This window comes from Vipera berus, assembly GCF_964194415.1.
Source record: "Vipera berus genome assembly, chromosome: 8".
NCBI classification, from domain to species: Eukaryota; Metazoa; Chordata; class Lepidosauria; order Squamata; family Viperidae; genus Vipera; species Vipera berus.
Window position 1 is genome coordinate 1,501,185 of NC_138211.1, and position 15,262 is coordinate 1,516,446.

At 46.5% G+C, this 15,262-nt stretch overlaps 2 protein-coding genes across 2 annotated transcripts; one reads left to right on the plus strand and one right to left on the minus strand.

Annotated features, from left to right (window-relative positions):
- Positions 1-259: 259 nt before the first annotated feature.
- Positions 260-931, minus strand: CLDN25 (claudin 25; the record flags this gene model as incomplete). Its single annotated transcript, XM_081333973.1, has 1 exon — positions 260-931. The coding sequence occupies exon 1, from the start codon at positions 926-928 to the stop codon at positions 260-262; it is 669 nt and encodes a 222-aa protein (XP_081190099.1). The 5' UTR covers positions 929-931.
- A 7,288-nt stretch (positions 932-8,219) lies between these two features.
- Positions 8,220-14,235, plus strand: LOC308671291 (G protein-activated inward rectifier potassium channel 4-like; the record flags this gene model as incomplete). Its single annotated transcript, XM_081333397.1, has 4 exons — positions 8,220-8,244; positions 9,184-9,458; positions 10,403-11,651; positions 13,360-14,235. 4 exons carry the CDS (start codon positions 8,220-8,222, stop codon positions 13,716-13,718), a joined length of 1,908 nt encoding a protein of 635 aa, XP_081189523.1. The 3' UTR covers positions 13,719-14,235.
- Positions 14,236-15,262: the final 1,027 nt, after the last annotated feature.

The window sequence follows — 15,262 nt, forward strand, 5'->3', positions numbered from 1 at the left end:
AAATGTGGGGGCAGGGAGGAAAAGAAAGCATTGTCTTCTACATCAGAGTAGATACAGGCTCAAGTACCCTCAAACAGTACATACTCAATACATTTCTAATTTGCAATTATGGAGAAAAAGCTACAGGACACGAGAATGCTAGGTTGTCCCCTCGTCAATGTGATTTCCCAAGGCATCCTTTGCAGAAATCTAAACCACAACTCTCTTGACATTCCACACGCTGATAGATCGTCCCATTCCAGACGCTCAGGAAGGTGTGTCAGATGACAAGGTCTGCATTTTTAGGTGACGAGTATGGGTGCCGGATGTCGAGTGTGGCTATCTCCGCTTTATGGTGGATGGATGGCCTCTTAGATGCCTCCGGGGTCTTTAGGAAACAGGCAGCACTGATTATAAGGCAGCCACCTAACAGGAGGAAAAATGCAGCAAACCAGCCCAGGAAAAGCGCTTCGCCAAATTCCCACCTCGGGACAACATCTGGTACGGTTTGATCCCAAAAGTCTTGCACCGTGTCGTAGGCAACCCAGGAGATGGGAACGAGAGTTGTTATTCCAGAGAGACAGAAGAGAATCCCGCCTGTAATCCCAAAGGGTCTTTTCTGACCTGGGTCATTTGTCTTCAGGCAGTTTGATCCCCAAAGGGCCAAGGAAAAGGCGAGGAAGCCCAGTCCATTGGAAGTCACCATAAGTACCCTGGAAATCTTGATCTCCACAGGCAGGGCCAGAAGAGAAGCGTAGTTCTCACACTGCATGACTGCCTGACTGACACAGGTCTGCCAAAGTCCCATGTTCCAGATTTCAAGGTCATTTAATTCCAAGTTGAGGCTCTTCCAGAGAGGCACGTAAGTCGTAACACATGACAAGACCCAACCAAAGAGGGAGACAATTAGTCCACTCAACTGAACGGTGGTGCTCTGGTGCCAATTCATATCTGGACTGTTGGATGACCTCTTCTTAAGCTGACCTTTGAGCTCTTTGTCCAAAGCTTGGATGAAAATGTTCCTGCAGCATTTTATGCTGTCGGGAACCTGCTGTAATTGGCTGTAAGGCCAGAATAGATCTGCCGTGGTGCCAATTCTTTTCTTTCTTAAGAACAGAATAGGTGGAGAAACTGAATTGGGTAGCGTTAATTCTTGGGTGTGGCCACAAGCCTTTTTTCATACCTGGTTGGCCTTATTTGTTTCTTTAAAAAAAAAACAAAAAAAACCCTCTGCTTCCTGGTTTAAAAAACTTCCAAGTCCCAAAAGCAAAAATCTCACTGTTCGTTGAACTCCAGAAACCTCCCTTGCAATCCCCTTCTAGCACAAGATGCGTTGCATTCAGCAAGCTACACCAACAAAGCCATCCAAAGATGATACCGAAGGACTAAAATCCTGGATCTCACTTCCTGGATGGTGTAAGAGATAATGAGTTTCATTGGTTACAAGCCATGTCCCCGGTTCATAAATGTCAATCAACATGCACTTCCAAAGCTGGTTTATAAAGGAATGTAAGCTGGTTGTGCTGCAAAAAAAAAAGGAAAAAAGAAAATGGACTTCACGGAGACCGCTTCCCCGTGTCGCCTTCTCTGAGCCCCCACGCAAACAAGGTCTACCTTCAAAGGACTTTCCTTGTTATTGCAGGATTACTGTCTCTTTCCTACTCATCTTTCTTCTGTTACAAAATAAGATGCTCTTGCCGCTGCTAATGGTTCTCCTCTTCCAGGAGTTTGATCGTTAGATTGGAAGGAATTCTGGTACTTGTTCAAGGCTAACATCAATTACAAATAAGTAAGCAGAAAAGAAAACCTCACCTTTCAGGTTTTTTTAAAAGAGAAAGAATTCCTATGACATTTTCTTGAAAAACCCACCACCGTATCTTCTCTTCTTTTAGGCACAAAATAAAACCTCCACCCTCCACAGCTGATCTCTCTTGAAAGATCATTCAAGGAGAAATTCCATGCTTTTCTCGCAGCAAAAAGCCACTGGAGAGGCGCTTTTTCCAGTTACTGGAAGCCACAGCAATGCGACTGATGACGGCAACGCAAAGAAGTTATCCTGAATGCATTGCCGGAAGGAATAGCTGCTCCGGTGGGATTCCTGGCTGCTTCTGTGGAGGAAAAAGGCTCCCGGGTCCAGTTTGCAATGGGAGGTGAGTGTTTATTTGAACTTTTGAGTGAGGAGTTAGTCCCTGTTTCTCTCTCTGGGCGTGCCTGCCCTGGCCTTTCCATATTCAGCGTAGGCAATTATACTTCTAGCAATTAGCATCCATTCAGCGGGAGAACAAGCATATCTGCTTCCTCTTAACCAAACCGGTTTCCCCTTCACTGTTAATCTTTGTTGTCCAGACTAAATCCCACATTTTTCCCCCAGAAAAAGGTAGGAGGTCAGAGTAGCCTTTTCTTACAACTTACAACTGTCCCTCAAACAGGGATAACATTTTCAGATCAAAGGACCAGTGATAGGAACAAAGGATGTACAGTCCTTGATTAACAACGGTTTGTTTAGTGACCGTTCAAAGTTACAATGGCACTGAAAAAAAAAGTGACTTGTGACTATTTTTCACACTTACAACCGTTGCAGCATCCCCCGGGTCGCATGATCCAAATTCGGATGCTTGGCAGCTGACTTGTATTTATGACGGTCGCAGCGTCCTAGAGGGTCACGTGATCCTGACAAGCAAAGTCGATGGGGAAGCCAGATTCACTTAACGACCTATTGCTAACTTAACAACTGCAGTGATTCACTTAGCAATTGTGGCAAGAAAGGTTGTAACATGGGGCAAAAATCGCTTAACAAATGTTTCGCTCAGCAACAAAAGTTTTGGGTCCAATTGTGGTCCTAAATCAAGGACTACTTGTACAGCATAGTTAACCTATTCCAATATTTTGTTTCCCATTGACAAAGTCTTTTCTCATTGCTTCTTTTTTTTTCTTTTGTGCAGTGATTTCTTCTTTCAATGTTTTAAAACAAATTGAAACAAAACCCAATTTGTATCCAGCTCCCTTTACATACTGGTTAGTCGCTTGAAAAGCACAATAACAACAGCAACAGGACAATGAATGCTACTCCAACAGTTAAAGAGTCTCAGTCAGATCCCAGGCCCTGAAATGCAATGTTGACCTAGGCAGGTGATGCCTGCACATCTCCTGGCTCACCTGAGCCAGAGACAGCTCGAAGACAAGTGCAGAAACCTGAATGGTACGAGAATTCACGGAACCAAAGGGAGAGGCTGGCATCTTTCAGGACATATTGCGACAATGCAAAAAGAAAAATAAATGTCAGGTCAACTCAACCAGTTGTCCCAAAACCTGGGTCCAAAATTCAGGAGCGGCAGAACAAGCGAATGATGAAATACAGCAGGGCAAAGGATGGCTTGTGCAAAGAGGAAAACACAGCACTGTTAGTAGCACTGGATCTTGAGGAATGAACAGAGCAGACAGCTCGAATCATACCCAGAGCAGACCCACATATAAACCAACTAGAATTGAGTTAACACTTGAATCCCATTGACTTCACTACTCCAAGAAAAGCCAAATCAAAAAGATCAAATCCATTCATCCTAGTCTGTCTGAGAGTTCATGCCTCTAAGGGTAGCCTTACAGGAAAATACAACCATCCATACCTCCGAGTATTAGCAATGAACTCTTGATGAAGCAAACTTGGCTTAAAGATTCAACCCGGAGTTCTCTCTGTATAGGACCAACTTGACAGTGTTAAAATGCCTGGACTTCAACTCCCAGCATCCTGGCTGGGAAATTCTGTGAGTTGAAGTCCAGGCACTGGAAAGCTGTTAAGGCTGAGGCTCACTGATACTGGACTTACAACGGCCCTTTCTCAGGAATAAGGTATGTTGCAACTTGGAGAAGATCCTTGGAGTGCCTTGAATGAAGGTTAAGATTGCAGCAAAGGCCACTTGCCACTTCTTCTCTGAGAGCACCCTCAAAGTAATTAAGATTTCCTGTGTGTATTAATAAACCCTGAGCCGTTTACAACAGGGGCTCAACAGCTATTTATAGCCAGCGGGTTAACCACTGCTATTTTTGAGGCTTCCCCAGGAAGGTTTGACTACAGCTTGGTGGCTTTCTCCTCCCTGGCGCCTGGATTTAGAACAGTGGTTGGCCGTGACTTCATAACGTCTTTGCCTTTCTTTTTTTTTCCCCTTCACCAGATGCAAAATGGTTTCTGATATCCCTTAAATGCAGGTTCCACATAGTAGCAAACTTCCTTGTTTCTTGCAATTTGAAGCTTGGGCTGGTGCTTATTTCAGGAGCCAGAATTTGGTGTGGTAGCAACCAGAAACGCATACCTCCCAGGTGGAAAAAGTGGGAGGGCAGCTGTCCTGGATAAGGAAAGCCCAACCCAAGCTGGGAGATCCCTTCAGGAGGGATTGTAAAGTTGCACCCTTGGGTTGATTCCTGTTTTAAAGAGGAAGCCCAGGGTTCAAGCTGTGGCTTAGGACAAGAGAGGCTGCTGAGGATCTCCACGGTTGAGCACTCTATTTCTTCCTGTGCAGGTTCCATCAGTCAGACATTAGTAGAGCATCCAAGCTCACCATTCTGTCTCATCTAGACGTGCCAAGGTGCCTCTTCATTTTTTATCAACACGTTTCATGCAAAAGTGGACCAAGTCACATCAGTCAAGGTCTTGCTGCAATACTATTGGCTTGCCACCTTACTAGACCGGACAGGATTTAATATTAAAGCCTTTAGCACCATGTCCAATTGCAAAAAAAGCTCCAGGGCAAAATACTGGTCCTTAGAGACTGAATATGCATGGGGCAGAAGGCACTTAGCTGACTCCCTACCCTGACCCATAAATTGCTCAAATGCATTGCCTAAGCCCTTCCTGTAGGGCTTGGCTGAAGTGTGGCAATAGGGTGCCCGGACCATCTCAGTCGCCGGACCCAGAGGCTCCCGCTGAACGGCCAGGTGGAAAGAGAAAAGGAAAAATGGACTTTGCAAGGCTGACAAAATGCCGGTCTCACCTGGCATGGCGACTTCTTAGAAAAATACTGCTCCATTTCATAGCTGGGCAAGCGAAGGAATCTTTAGAACAAGGTTTCTCAACCTCAGCCAACTTTATGAGGGGTAGACGTCAACTCCCACTGTGGAAGTCCACCCTTCTTAAAGTTGCTGAGGTTGAGAAACACCGCTCCAGGATCTTCTCCACTTTCCATATTAATTTCAACAGAGTTGAGGCTTCGCTTTATTCCTGATGGATCCTCTTAACCCTTCTGAGGACAGGTTCCTTCCTATCCTTGTAGGACCAGGGTTGAGGTTCTGAAGCTGGTGAAATTGGGGAGCAAGATGGTGATTCTGTTCCCCGTATTCAGAGATGCGTTTAATTTGCTCGTTTTAAGAATTTAGCAGGAAAAATGGCCCAAGCAAGGACAATTGCGAGAGCTTTGCAAATTGCAAACGTGGTCCTACCTGGATGCTGGCTTGGGATCTGGCCAAGTTGCTTTTCAATCCACTTTACCTAAATCCTGCAAGAGGGAAGGAAGTTGTGAAATGGTCCTGGATGAGAAATGAAGTCACGGGGAGCCCCACGGGGAGCCTCAGCCTGCTGGGTCTTTTGTCAAAGTTTTCACCACATTGTGGTTTTGTGGGGATTAGGCTGGACTGTTTCGGCTAACTGGTTTTTCTTCTCCCTAGCCTTGCCTGGGTGTGCATCTCCTTAAATTTCTTTATAGGCAGGTGTGGGTATAAAATTAGACAATCTCTCCACAGGTTAGGAGTTTTTCAGGAATTCTCCAGGTGGAGAAGATGAAACTCAGGGGGAATTACAATTTTCCTCTTGAGCTTTCCTCTTTTTTTATTTTATTCCCGGTATTTCCTTTCCTGTATGCAGTCATTCTCTCTTGGTATTTTCTGTGTCCCACAGACTCAACATCTCTTGCAAAGCCTGGGAAAATGGGGGCAAAGGTGGGCAGAAGTGGGTTCTTCTCCCCATGGACCTCTCTTCCCAGAAAGAAGTGCTGGCAGATTAACCCTGTGGATACTCCAGTCTCCCACCCAGCAGTCCTCCTCCTCCTCCTCCTCCTCACCCGCGTCCCTCTGATTAAATCATCTTGAGATAATTCTGCATGTCATTGAAGCAGATTAACTGACGACCTTCTCCTTGCAAGGCTGAATTGAAAGGCGGTTTTCTGCCTCTCTTCCTCACTTCTGTGAATGTTGAAGGCTCTGAATGGGAGAAAGAGGAGGTTTACCCTTCCGGGATGGATGGAAATCTTTCAGGCAGAGGTTTTGTGTCTTAACTTGACACTCTGCTCCTGAGCCCAAACGGATGGCCCGGGAGTCTGAAAGAAAGACCAGCAGGACAGATTCTACAGAACAAGAGGCCTCCCGGTAACTTCGGAGCTGCCTGGCCCGGCCCTCAAATCAATCCTGCAGGAAAGATGAGGTAGGTGCACCATGCAACCCCAGCCATGTCTAGGATAGAAAGCAGGGACCGGAGGGGCTGTTCTTTGCGGCTAAATTAATATATACGACCTTGCTTCCTGATTCCTTTCAGTTTAGAGGTTGATTCAGCCTTCTGTCCTTCCCAGGTCAATAAAATGAGGACCCAGATTGTTGGGAGCAAGAGACTTGACTCTGTAAACCGCTTAGAGAGGGCTGTAAAGCATTGTGAAGCGGCATATAAGTCTAAGTGCTATTGCTATTAGAACAGTTTGGGCTAAAGAGATCTCTTTGGATCCTTCTTCCAGTCTGGGGCTCCCCTGGCAATTGCTTGTATTTATGGTAGTGGATCCTTTAGTTGCTTTAGTTAGGGAGAGGATCTCCACCTCTCCCCCATTTATTTCCTCAGTGTCACTGCTATTTTGGTTAACTCAAAGAATTCTGTCTCCGGCAAAAGACAGTTATTTGTTGGTTTGGGATACCTCTGGAAGCAGAGCTTCGACTCCACTTCAGTTGCCTCCTCCTCAGCCCAAAATGGCCGTTCCTGTCATTGTCCTCCACGTTCATCCAGGATGCCCTTGAGGAATCTTCTGAAACTTCAGATGGCGTAAAATACGGAACTGAGTTTGGGATGGTTTGTGTCAGCTATGCCCCATCTGAAGCCCCCTGACTCTGTTGATACAATCGTTTCCAGAATTCTCTAGGCTGGAAGTTTTAACAGTTGTTGTCCCAACACGACGGAGGCTGCCAGATGAGGAAGGCTAGACTGGGCATTGTCCCATCGCCTTCCAGGCTCCAAGCCCTCAGGATGATACGGCTCCCTGCAGCCGCATCATCCTAGCCGCATCATCCTAGCTCCTGCAGGTTGAGTTCATAAAATGGCAATCTGTTATTTCCTATTCTCAAGTTGCTTTGCTTTGGGTTTTTTGGGGAAGGGACTTCCTTACCTAGAGGTTAAGCCACGAAAGCTCTCGCCCCAAACGAATCCAAACAATGGCAAGATATTGAAAGAAAAAAAGGTGCACAAAAGTCCTAAAGGCATTTGTGTGCCTGCCTGCCTGCTGGATGAATCTGTCCCCCAGGAAGAGAAATCCTGGCCCCTCTTCTTCACCTGGCATATGCCCAGAGGGCTTTAAATCCAGAGCAAGAGAGCGGAGAATCTATTGCCTTCACCATCTGTGAACTGCTCCTCTGGCATGAAATTGGTTTTGCCATCTGCTCTTCACTGTCACTCACTGTCACTGGTTTGAGATGGGTGGCTAGACAAACGGACTTCACACAATAAAATGCAAGGGAACGTTATATAAAAATCAGTCGGTCTCCTATACTCTCACCCAATGTGACCAAATAGCCATATTTTAAACCCATTATTTTAACCCGTGGACAGTCTAACGCAACTTTGAATGCAGGCATCCACGCACAGCCGAACTGTAGCAACCGATCAGTTAAAAGGGAGGGAAATCTCAACGTTCTTCCCAACTTTTTTGGCTCCTTGGGATCCCGTTTCTTTTGCTCTGGGTGACCCCTGCTACCCCAGCGAGGTAGGCACAGAAATAAGCAACCTGCTCCGACAGCCCTCTGCTTCTGCAGGGCCAACGTCTTGTTCTGTAGGTGAGCATACAGTTATCCGGATTGATAGCTTAATCTGCCTCAAAAGATGATTATTTAACACTCCTATTCTAGATGGTGTTTCTGGGATAAAATTGGGGTGTCAGGCTTATAGGTGCTCTTGGCTTGCAAGTATTTGAATGTTGATCTCCTGCTCCATTTCGTTCAACTCGAACTTTCTTCTCTTCTACAGCAGTAGGACGACACTATTTTATTATTTGTTCATCAGTATGGGTGCTCTTAATAGTTCAACAGGTCAAGCCTGAGGAACCAGTATTCCTCAAGATGTTGATGAACTACTTCATTATTGTACTCAGTGGCTGAGACACTACAAATCCATCAATCCACACAGTAGTTGTGAAAATTGGACAAAGGATAGAAATGTCCTAATTACCAGGAAGGCCTCAAAACTGTATATAGCTTTTGCCGATGTGAATGTTTGTTTCTATAGTGAACGTTTCATATCCCTCAACTGCCGTTTGGGGAGTTGATAAGAGAGTTGGTACTGAAATAAAAAAATCAAATTTATTCTGCCCCATTTTAAGGCTACATTTACTAGGTTCATAGTTCACCGATCTCTGGTTTGTTTTATATCCTTGTCACTTTCTCTGTAATCAACCTGTATAATCGGTAAAACCCAGCCCTGAAATGTTTGAATGGCTTTAAATCTGTTTTCTGTATAAAGGACCATAAATCTGATTCAAAAACTGGTAAGACAACTTGATGGTGCCTGAAAAAGAGAATGAATTTGAAACGCCTATATTCAAATGGCAATTTTCTCTTCATTGCCTATTCTTTTCTCATCTTCCATGAAAGGCTCCCTCCTTGGAGGAAACATGATGTTTGGGATTAGACCACCTTTTGATTTGAAGTAGCCATGGTGCTACCTAATTGTTGTTGTTGTTGTTAGTTGCGAAGTCGTGTCCGACCCATCGCGACCCTATGGACAATGTTCCTCCAGGCTTTCCTGTCCTCTACCATCTTCTGGAGTCCATTTAAGCTCACGCCTACTGCTTCAGTGACTCCATCCAGCCACCTCATTCTCTGTCGTCCCCTTCTTCTATTGCCCTCAATCTTTCCCAGCATTAGGCTCTTCTCCAGTGAGTCCTTCCTCCTCATTAGGTGGCCAAAGTATTTGAGTTTTAGCTTCAGGATCTGGCCTTCTAAAGAGCAGTCAGGTTTGATCTCCTCTAGGACTGACCGGTTTGATCGCCTTGCAGTCCAAGGGACTCGCAGGAGTCTTCTCCAGCACCAGAGTTCAAAGGCCTCAATTCTTTTGCGCTCAGCCTTTCTTATGGTCCAACTTTCACGTCTACAAGAGCAGCGGAGATGAGCCACTGAAGTATGATGAATCCAGGGACCGCAGGAATTCCATTCCCCCAGCTAAGGTGCCCACCGCAAAGTACATGTTGGCTTATCTTCCACGGCCTCCCACAGAAACATCTACCCATGGGGCCTCTTTTCCGAAGGTAGGTGCGCCGAATAATGTTGCTAAGGGCCTCTAGATGCCATTCCCTTTAGCTGAAGTGTCTCCAAGGTGACTCTGGATTGGGGTCTCCAACCTTGGCCAATTTTAAGACTTGTGGATTTCAACTCCCAGAATTCCCCAGCCAGCCATGCATAGTACAATTAAGTTACTATATTTCAATTTATATTAATCAGGCAGGTTGGAACTAGATTCAGTTGCATGGGTGACCAGCCACCTCTCTCTGGCTTATACATTAACGCAGAGTTTCTCAACCTTGGCAACTTATATGTGTAGACTTCTCCTCTCACACCGGCTGGAGAATTCTGGGAGCTGAAGTCCACACACCTTAAAGTTGCAGATGTTGAGAAATATTGCAGGAAGGTTCAGATATTTGACCGATACTCAGTCAGCAAGAGGGAATGGACCATTGTTCTTAAACTTAAAAACAAAAAAGAGCATTTGTGCTTTAGTCAAAAACTTTTAGGACAGTCCTATCATTAGTTTGGAGGAGGAAATCAAGTCACGGGGGGGAGGGGGCTTTTAAGAGGACTCAACTTATAAGGGTTCATTTAGTGACCATTCAAAGTTACAATGGCACTGGAAAAAGTAACTTATGACCATTTTTCACACAAGCACGGCAGCATCGCCGGGGTCACGTGATCAAAATTCATATGCTTGGCAACTGGCATGTACTTATGACAGTTCCAGTGTCCCGGGGTCACGTGATCAGGTTTGCAACCTTCTGACAAAATCAAGGGGGAAGCCAGATTCACTTAACAATTCTGTTAACTAACTAAATTACTGCAGCGATTTACTTAACCACTGTGGCAAGGAAAGTTGTAAAATGGGGCGAAATTCAACAAATGTCTCACTTATCGACAAAATTTGGGGCATAGGTGTGGTCGTAACTCAAGGACTGCCTGTCCTCTCTCCCCCTCCCCCCAGCCTGAAATGACGACACCTTTAGACATGAGCCAGCAGCCAGCAGCAACCGTGAGCGCCGACAGAAGTGGCGTCTCTTGCAACCATCACCCTGTACCTTGCAGTTCGCACGTGCCCAACGTCAGGTCCGTCCTTCTGCAGAAAAGACTCAGCCTGGTGGAACAGGCCAGCTTCAGCACGGCTGGGCCTCCCAAACACCAGCCTCCTTTCTCCAACAGCACAGACAAGTTGCCTAAGTATTGCTGCCCCTCCCGGACCGAGCCCCTGCCCCCCTCTCTCTTGCGGGAGTTCAACGCTCAGCTCTGCCCCCAGCATGCTTTCAGCGTACCCATCATCAGCTCTTCCCGGAGCAAGACCCTCACCCGCAGCGTCAGCTCGGTGCCCACCTCGGAGAAAGCACAGAGCAAGCTCTGCAAACTCATTGACGACGACCGGCAGTTTGTGGGGAGAAATAAGCATCAAAGGCAGCGCTACGTGACCAAAGTCGGGAAGTGCAAGGTCAGCTTAGGCAACATTCAGGAGAAGAAAAGATTCCTCTCCGACATTTTTACCACCATTGTGGATCTCAAGTATCGCTGGTTCCTCTTCATCTTCAGCATGTGTTACATCACCACCTGGGTGGTCTTCGGCATCATGTATTACCTGGATGCCTGGATACGAGATGACATCAACCACATCGGGGACCTTGAATGGAAGGCTTGCATTGAGAACATCGATAACTTCATCTCAGCCTTGCTGTTCTCGGTGGAAAGTCAACGCACAATTGGCTACGGCTCCCGCATTGTAACAGCCAACTGTTCTGAGGGAGTCCTCTTGCTGATGGCCCAGTCCATCATTGGCTCCATGATAGATGCCCTCATGGTGGGATGCATGTTTGTCAAGATCTCCAGACCCAAGAAGCGTGCCCAGACCTTAATCTTCAGCAAAAAGTGTGTGATCTCCAGCCGGGATGAGAAGCTTTGTCTCATGTTCCGCATCGGAGACCTTCGAGATAGTCACATGGTGGATGCAAAAATAAGAGCCAAACTCATTAAATCCAGGCAAACCAAGGAAGGAGAGTTCATCCCACTCGACCAATCAGAACTGAACCTGGGCTATGGCACCGGGGAGGACCGTCTCTTCCTGGTGGAGCCCCAGATAATTTGTCACATCATCAACGAGGTCAGCCCTTTCTGGGAGATGTCTGCAGAGGCGCTGAAGAGGGAGCAGTTTGAAATCATCATAATCCTTGAAGGCATTGTGGAAGCCACAGGTGAGTGTGTAGGAAAGACTTTGTAGGTTGTAGTCTCAGGTGTGACGTGTGATTTGGAAGCCTATCACGGCTATCACAGAGCTACCTTCATAATACATGTAACCTCAGGGAATCCAGATGTTGAATAACAGAATAGAATAACAGAATAACACAGCTGGAAGGGACCTTGGAGGTCTTCTAGTCCAACCCCCTGCTCAGGCAGGAAGCCCTATACCATTTCAAGTTTCAAGTTTCAAGTTTTATTTAATTTGTATACCGCCCTTCTCCTTGGTAGGGACTCAGGGCGGTTCACAGGGCATATATAAAAAAGACAATACAAAAATTAAAAAAGATTAAACCCATGCCCAGTTAAAAACAGTAATACAAATCTAAAACGACAAATTAAAACCCATAATCCCCCGTCAGGCCAGACCAGCCATTTCAAATAGGTGGGTCTTCAGGCCACGACGGAAAGTTCGGAGGTCTGATGCCGTCCGGAGCTCCACCGGCAGTTGGTTCCATAATACCGGAGCGCCCACAGAGAAGGCCCTCCCCCTGGGGGCCACCAGTCGGCATTCCTTGACTGGCGGCACCCTGAGGACAAATGGTTGTCCAGTCTTTTCTTATAAACTTCCCACGATGGAACACCCACAACTTCTGGAGGCAAGTCGTTCCACTGATTAATAGTTCTCACTATTCGAAAAAAATCTCCTTTGTTCTAGGTTGCTTCTCTCCTTGATGAGTTTCCATCCGTTGCTTCTTGTCCTCCCTTCAGGACAAGAGAATAGGTTGACCCCCCTCTTCTTTGTGACAGACCCTGAGATATTGGAAGAGTGCTATTGTATCATCCCTAGCCCCTTTTTTCCCATTAAACTAGACATACCCGATTCCTGCAACCATTCTTCATATATTTTAGTGTCCTGCCCACTAACCATCTTTGTTGCTCTTGTCTGTACTCTTTCCAGAGTCCATGTTGATTTCAGGTGCAATTCTGGTGCCATTTCTTAATTCCCCATTTTAACCAGTGTTGCACACAATCCATGTGCAATCCAGTCACCACCGCATCACCCCATCCTTTATGCGGATTATATATTGTACTACGCCAAGATTTCTTTACCTAGAGAGGCCGTTGCATAACCCACAAGTGCCTGGGTTTTTTTTACATGCTCAGCCCAGACCAAACAAAGCACCTTGTGGGGAGGGGGGATTTCCCCCAGCATGGCAGTCTTTAGCCCGGATGAGAGGGAGGAAAATACGCCAAATAAGACTCTAAATATAAGCAGCAACACCTTGAATTCTGTTTGGAAACTCACCAGGAGGCGAGGGGCTGTATCACTCTACTGGATTCATTAAGATTCCTGATCAGAATGTGTGTTATTAGATCACAAAGGGAACCCTATTAATGTCAACAATCTGTCAAGCCCCAAGGAAATCAGAAGATCCAGGCAGTGCAAATGAATATAAAGGTTTATTGCAAGCTCCCTACAAGAATCTGAGCTACTAACAGTCAGAGCAAATTGGCAGTAGATAAGAATCAATGGAATTCAAGGTGGGCTGGACTCAGATCTTTTGCTGGCATAAAGGGATGCCCGACTGATGATGCATTTGACCCCCTCCCTCCCTCGGGACCAGCCTGGTCATCTCCTACAGAATGAATGTTAAATTTGCTCCATACTCCCCCCCACCCCCCACCCCGCTGTATCTTGCCTTTTCAATTCTCTTCTTTTAGGAATGACATGTCAAGCCAGGACATCGTACATCGAGAATGAAATCCTCTGGGGCCATCGCTTTGAGCCCTGCATGACCCTGGAAAAAGGTGCCTTCCACGTAGATTACACCAGGTTTGAGAAGACTTTTGAGGTGCAGACGCCGCTGCTGAGCGCACGCGAGATCTACAACTTGAAGGAGATGGAGAATCAGAAGCAATCAACGCTGAACTTCTACTGGGATCATCTGGCCCAGCCTTGTTGTTCGGTAGATCCCAACCGTGAAGCCCAACGAGGGGGCTGTCCCAACGAGGAAAGCTGCTCCAACTTCACGGAGGGGAAGAGGAACAATGAATACCGGAACCATAGTACCAGACTCTAAGCATTTCGAACCGGCTTTCTCAGCTTCCGTGAACCAACAAGGAGGAAAAGAACAGCTGTGCATCGCTTCCTCGTAGTGCGGCTGTGTTGCAGTCCATGGTGGAATCAAATGGAAAGCAGAGCATTGTCTTGTTTGGATACCATTTGGGATCCAGATCAAAAACTCTTGACTAAAGCAGTCATGACTTTGGATTAGTCCTTCAGTCACCACCCTTCCCACTCAGAGCTGGAAACATTCCAGAATCCATGTTGCACTCCCAAGGGATTGTCTAGGAATTGTGGTTTCTGCAAGCAGAGATCACACGTGGAACCTGTTGCACTTTAAAAACAAAAAAGGTTGAACTACTTTTGTAGGCATGCCTGTCCTTGCCCAAAGTTGTGGAACTTGTCCACAGTTATTTGAAACATGTTTATTGTTTTGCCACAGGGAAAACCAGGACTTAACTTGTATCGGTGTTCTGCAGGCCGCTCGGACCTCTTTGCTGTGCCCCACATCTTGCAGGTATCTGCGCTGCAGCATCCCGAGCCACTGGCCTGGCCAGGGCAATGAATGTCTTTCATCTTTTATAGTGCCATAGGAGCTCACGGTGGGTGTTACCCCCAACCCCTTTTTCCACCGGCCCACCTGGGCCTCTTACCTTTTTTTGGTTTTTTTGCCGAACTGATGCCTTTGGTTCCCAAACTCACCTTCTGTACCTGTTGCAGGGTCCGTGTTACTATTGTAAGCAAGCTTTTCTTTTGTCCACAAGGGAGTCCGGAGGGGGAGGGGGGAGGACCCTGGAAAGCAATAAAGTTCCTTCCTGCAGAGCCCTTGGGAGCCACAGAGCTTGTCCCTTCTCTTACGTCTCCCAGTCAATCAGCGCCCGTGGAGGCACATCTTACTGGTCTTCTCTGCCTGAAGCGCTCTGTGGCTCCATCGCTCGGGGAGGAGCGTCTTGAGATGGCTGGAGACATAGCCGTGGTCAACAATGGGGTGCAAGTAGTCCTTGACTTACAACAGTTTGTTTAGTGACCCTTTGAAGTTGCAACGGCATTAAAAAAAGTGACTTAGGACCGTTTTCCACACTTAGGACCGTTGCAGCCTCCCATGGTCACGTGATCAAAATTCAGCCGCTTGGCAGCTGACTCACATTTATGACGGTCGCAGCGTCCTGAGATTACGTCGACATCAAACAAGCAGTCAATGGAGAAGAAGCACACTTAACCACTGCATAACTTAACGACTTCAGTGATTGGCTTAAGAGCCACGGCAAAGAAGGTTGTAAAATGGGGCAAAACTCACTTGACAAATGTCTCACTTAACGACAGAAATGTTGGGCCCAATTGTGGTCGTAAGCCAAGGACTACCTGTATTTGTGGGAAACACCCAGACACGTAGAAGCCAATATTTCTGTGATCTCGTTTGGGCAAATGAATCATGCCACATGCCACAAGGAATCCTTTGTTAATCCCCCTGGCTTTATTGATTACAATCGGGCAAGGTTTTGTTTAGGCATTCTCCTTTCACGGTCACCCAGGCGTGCCAAGCAATTGATCAGGAAACCG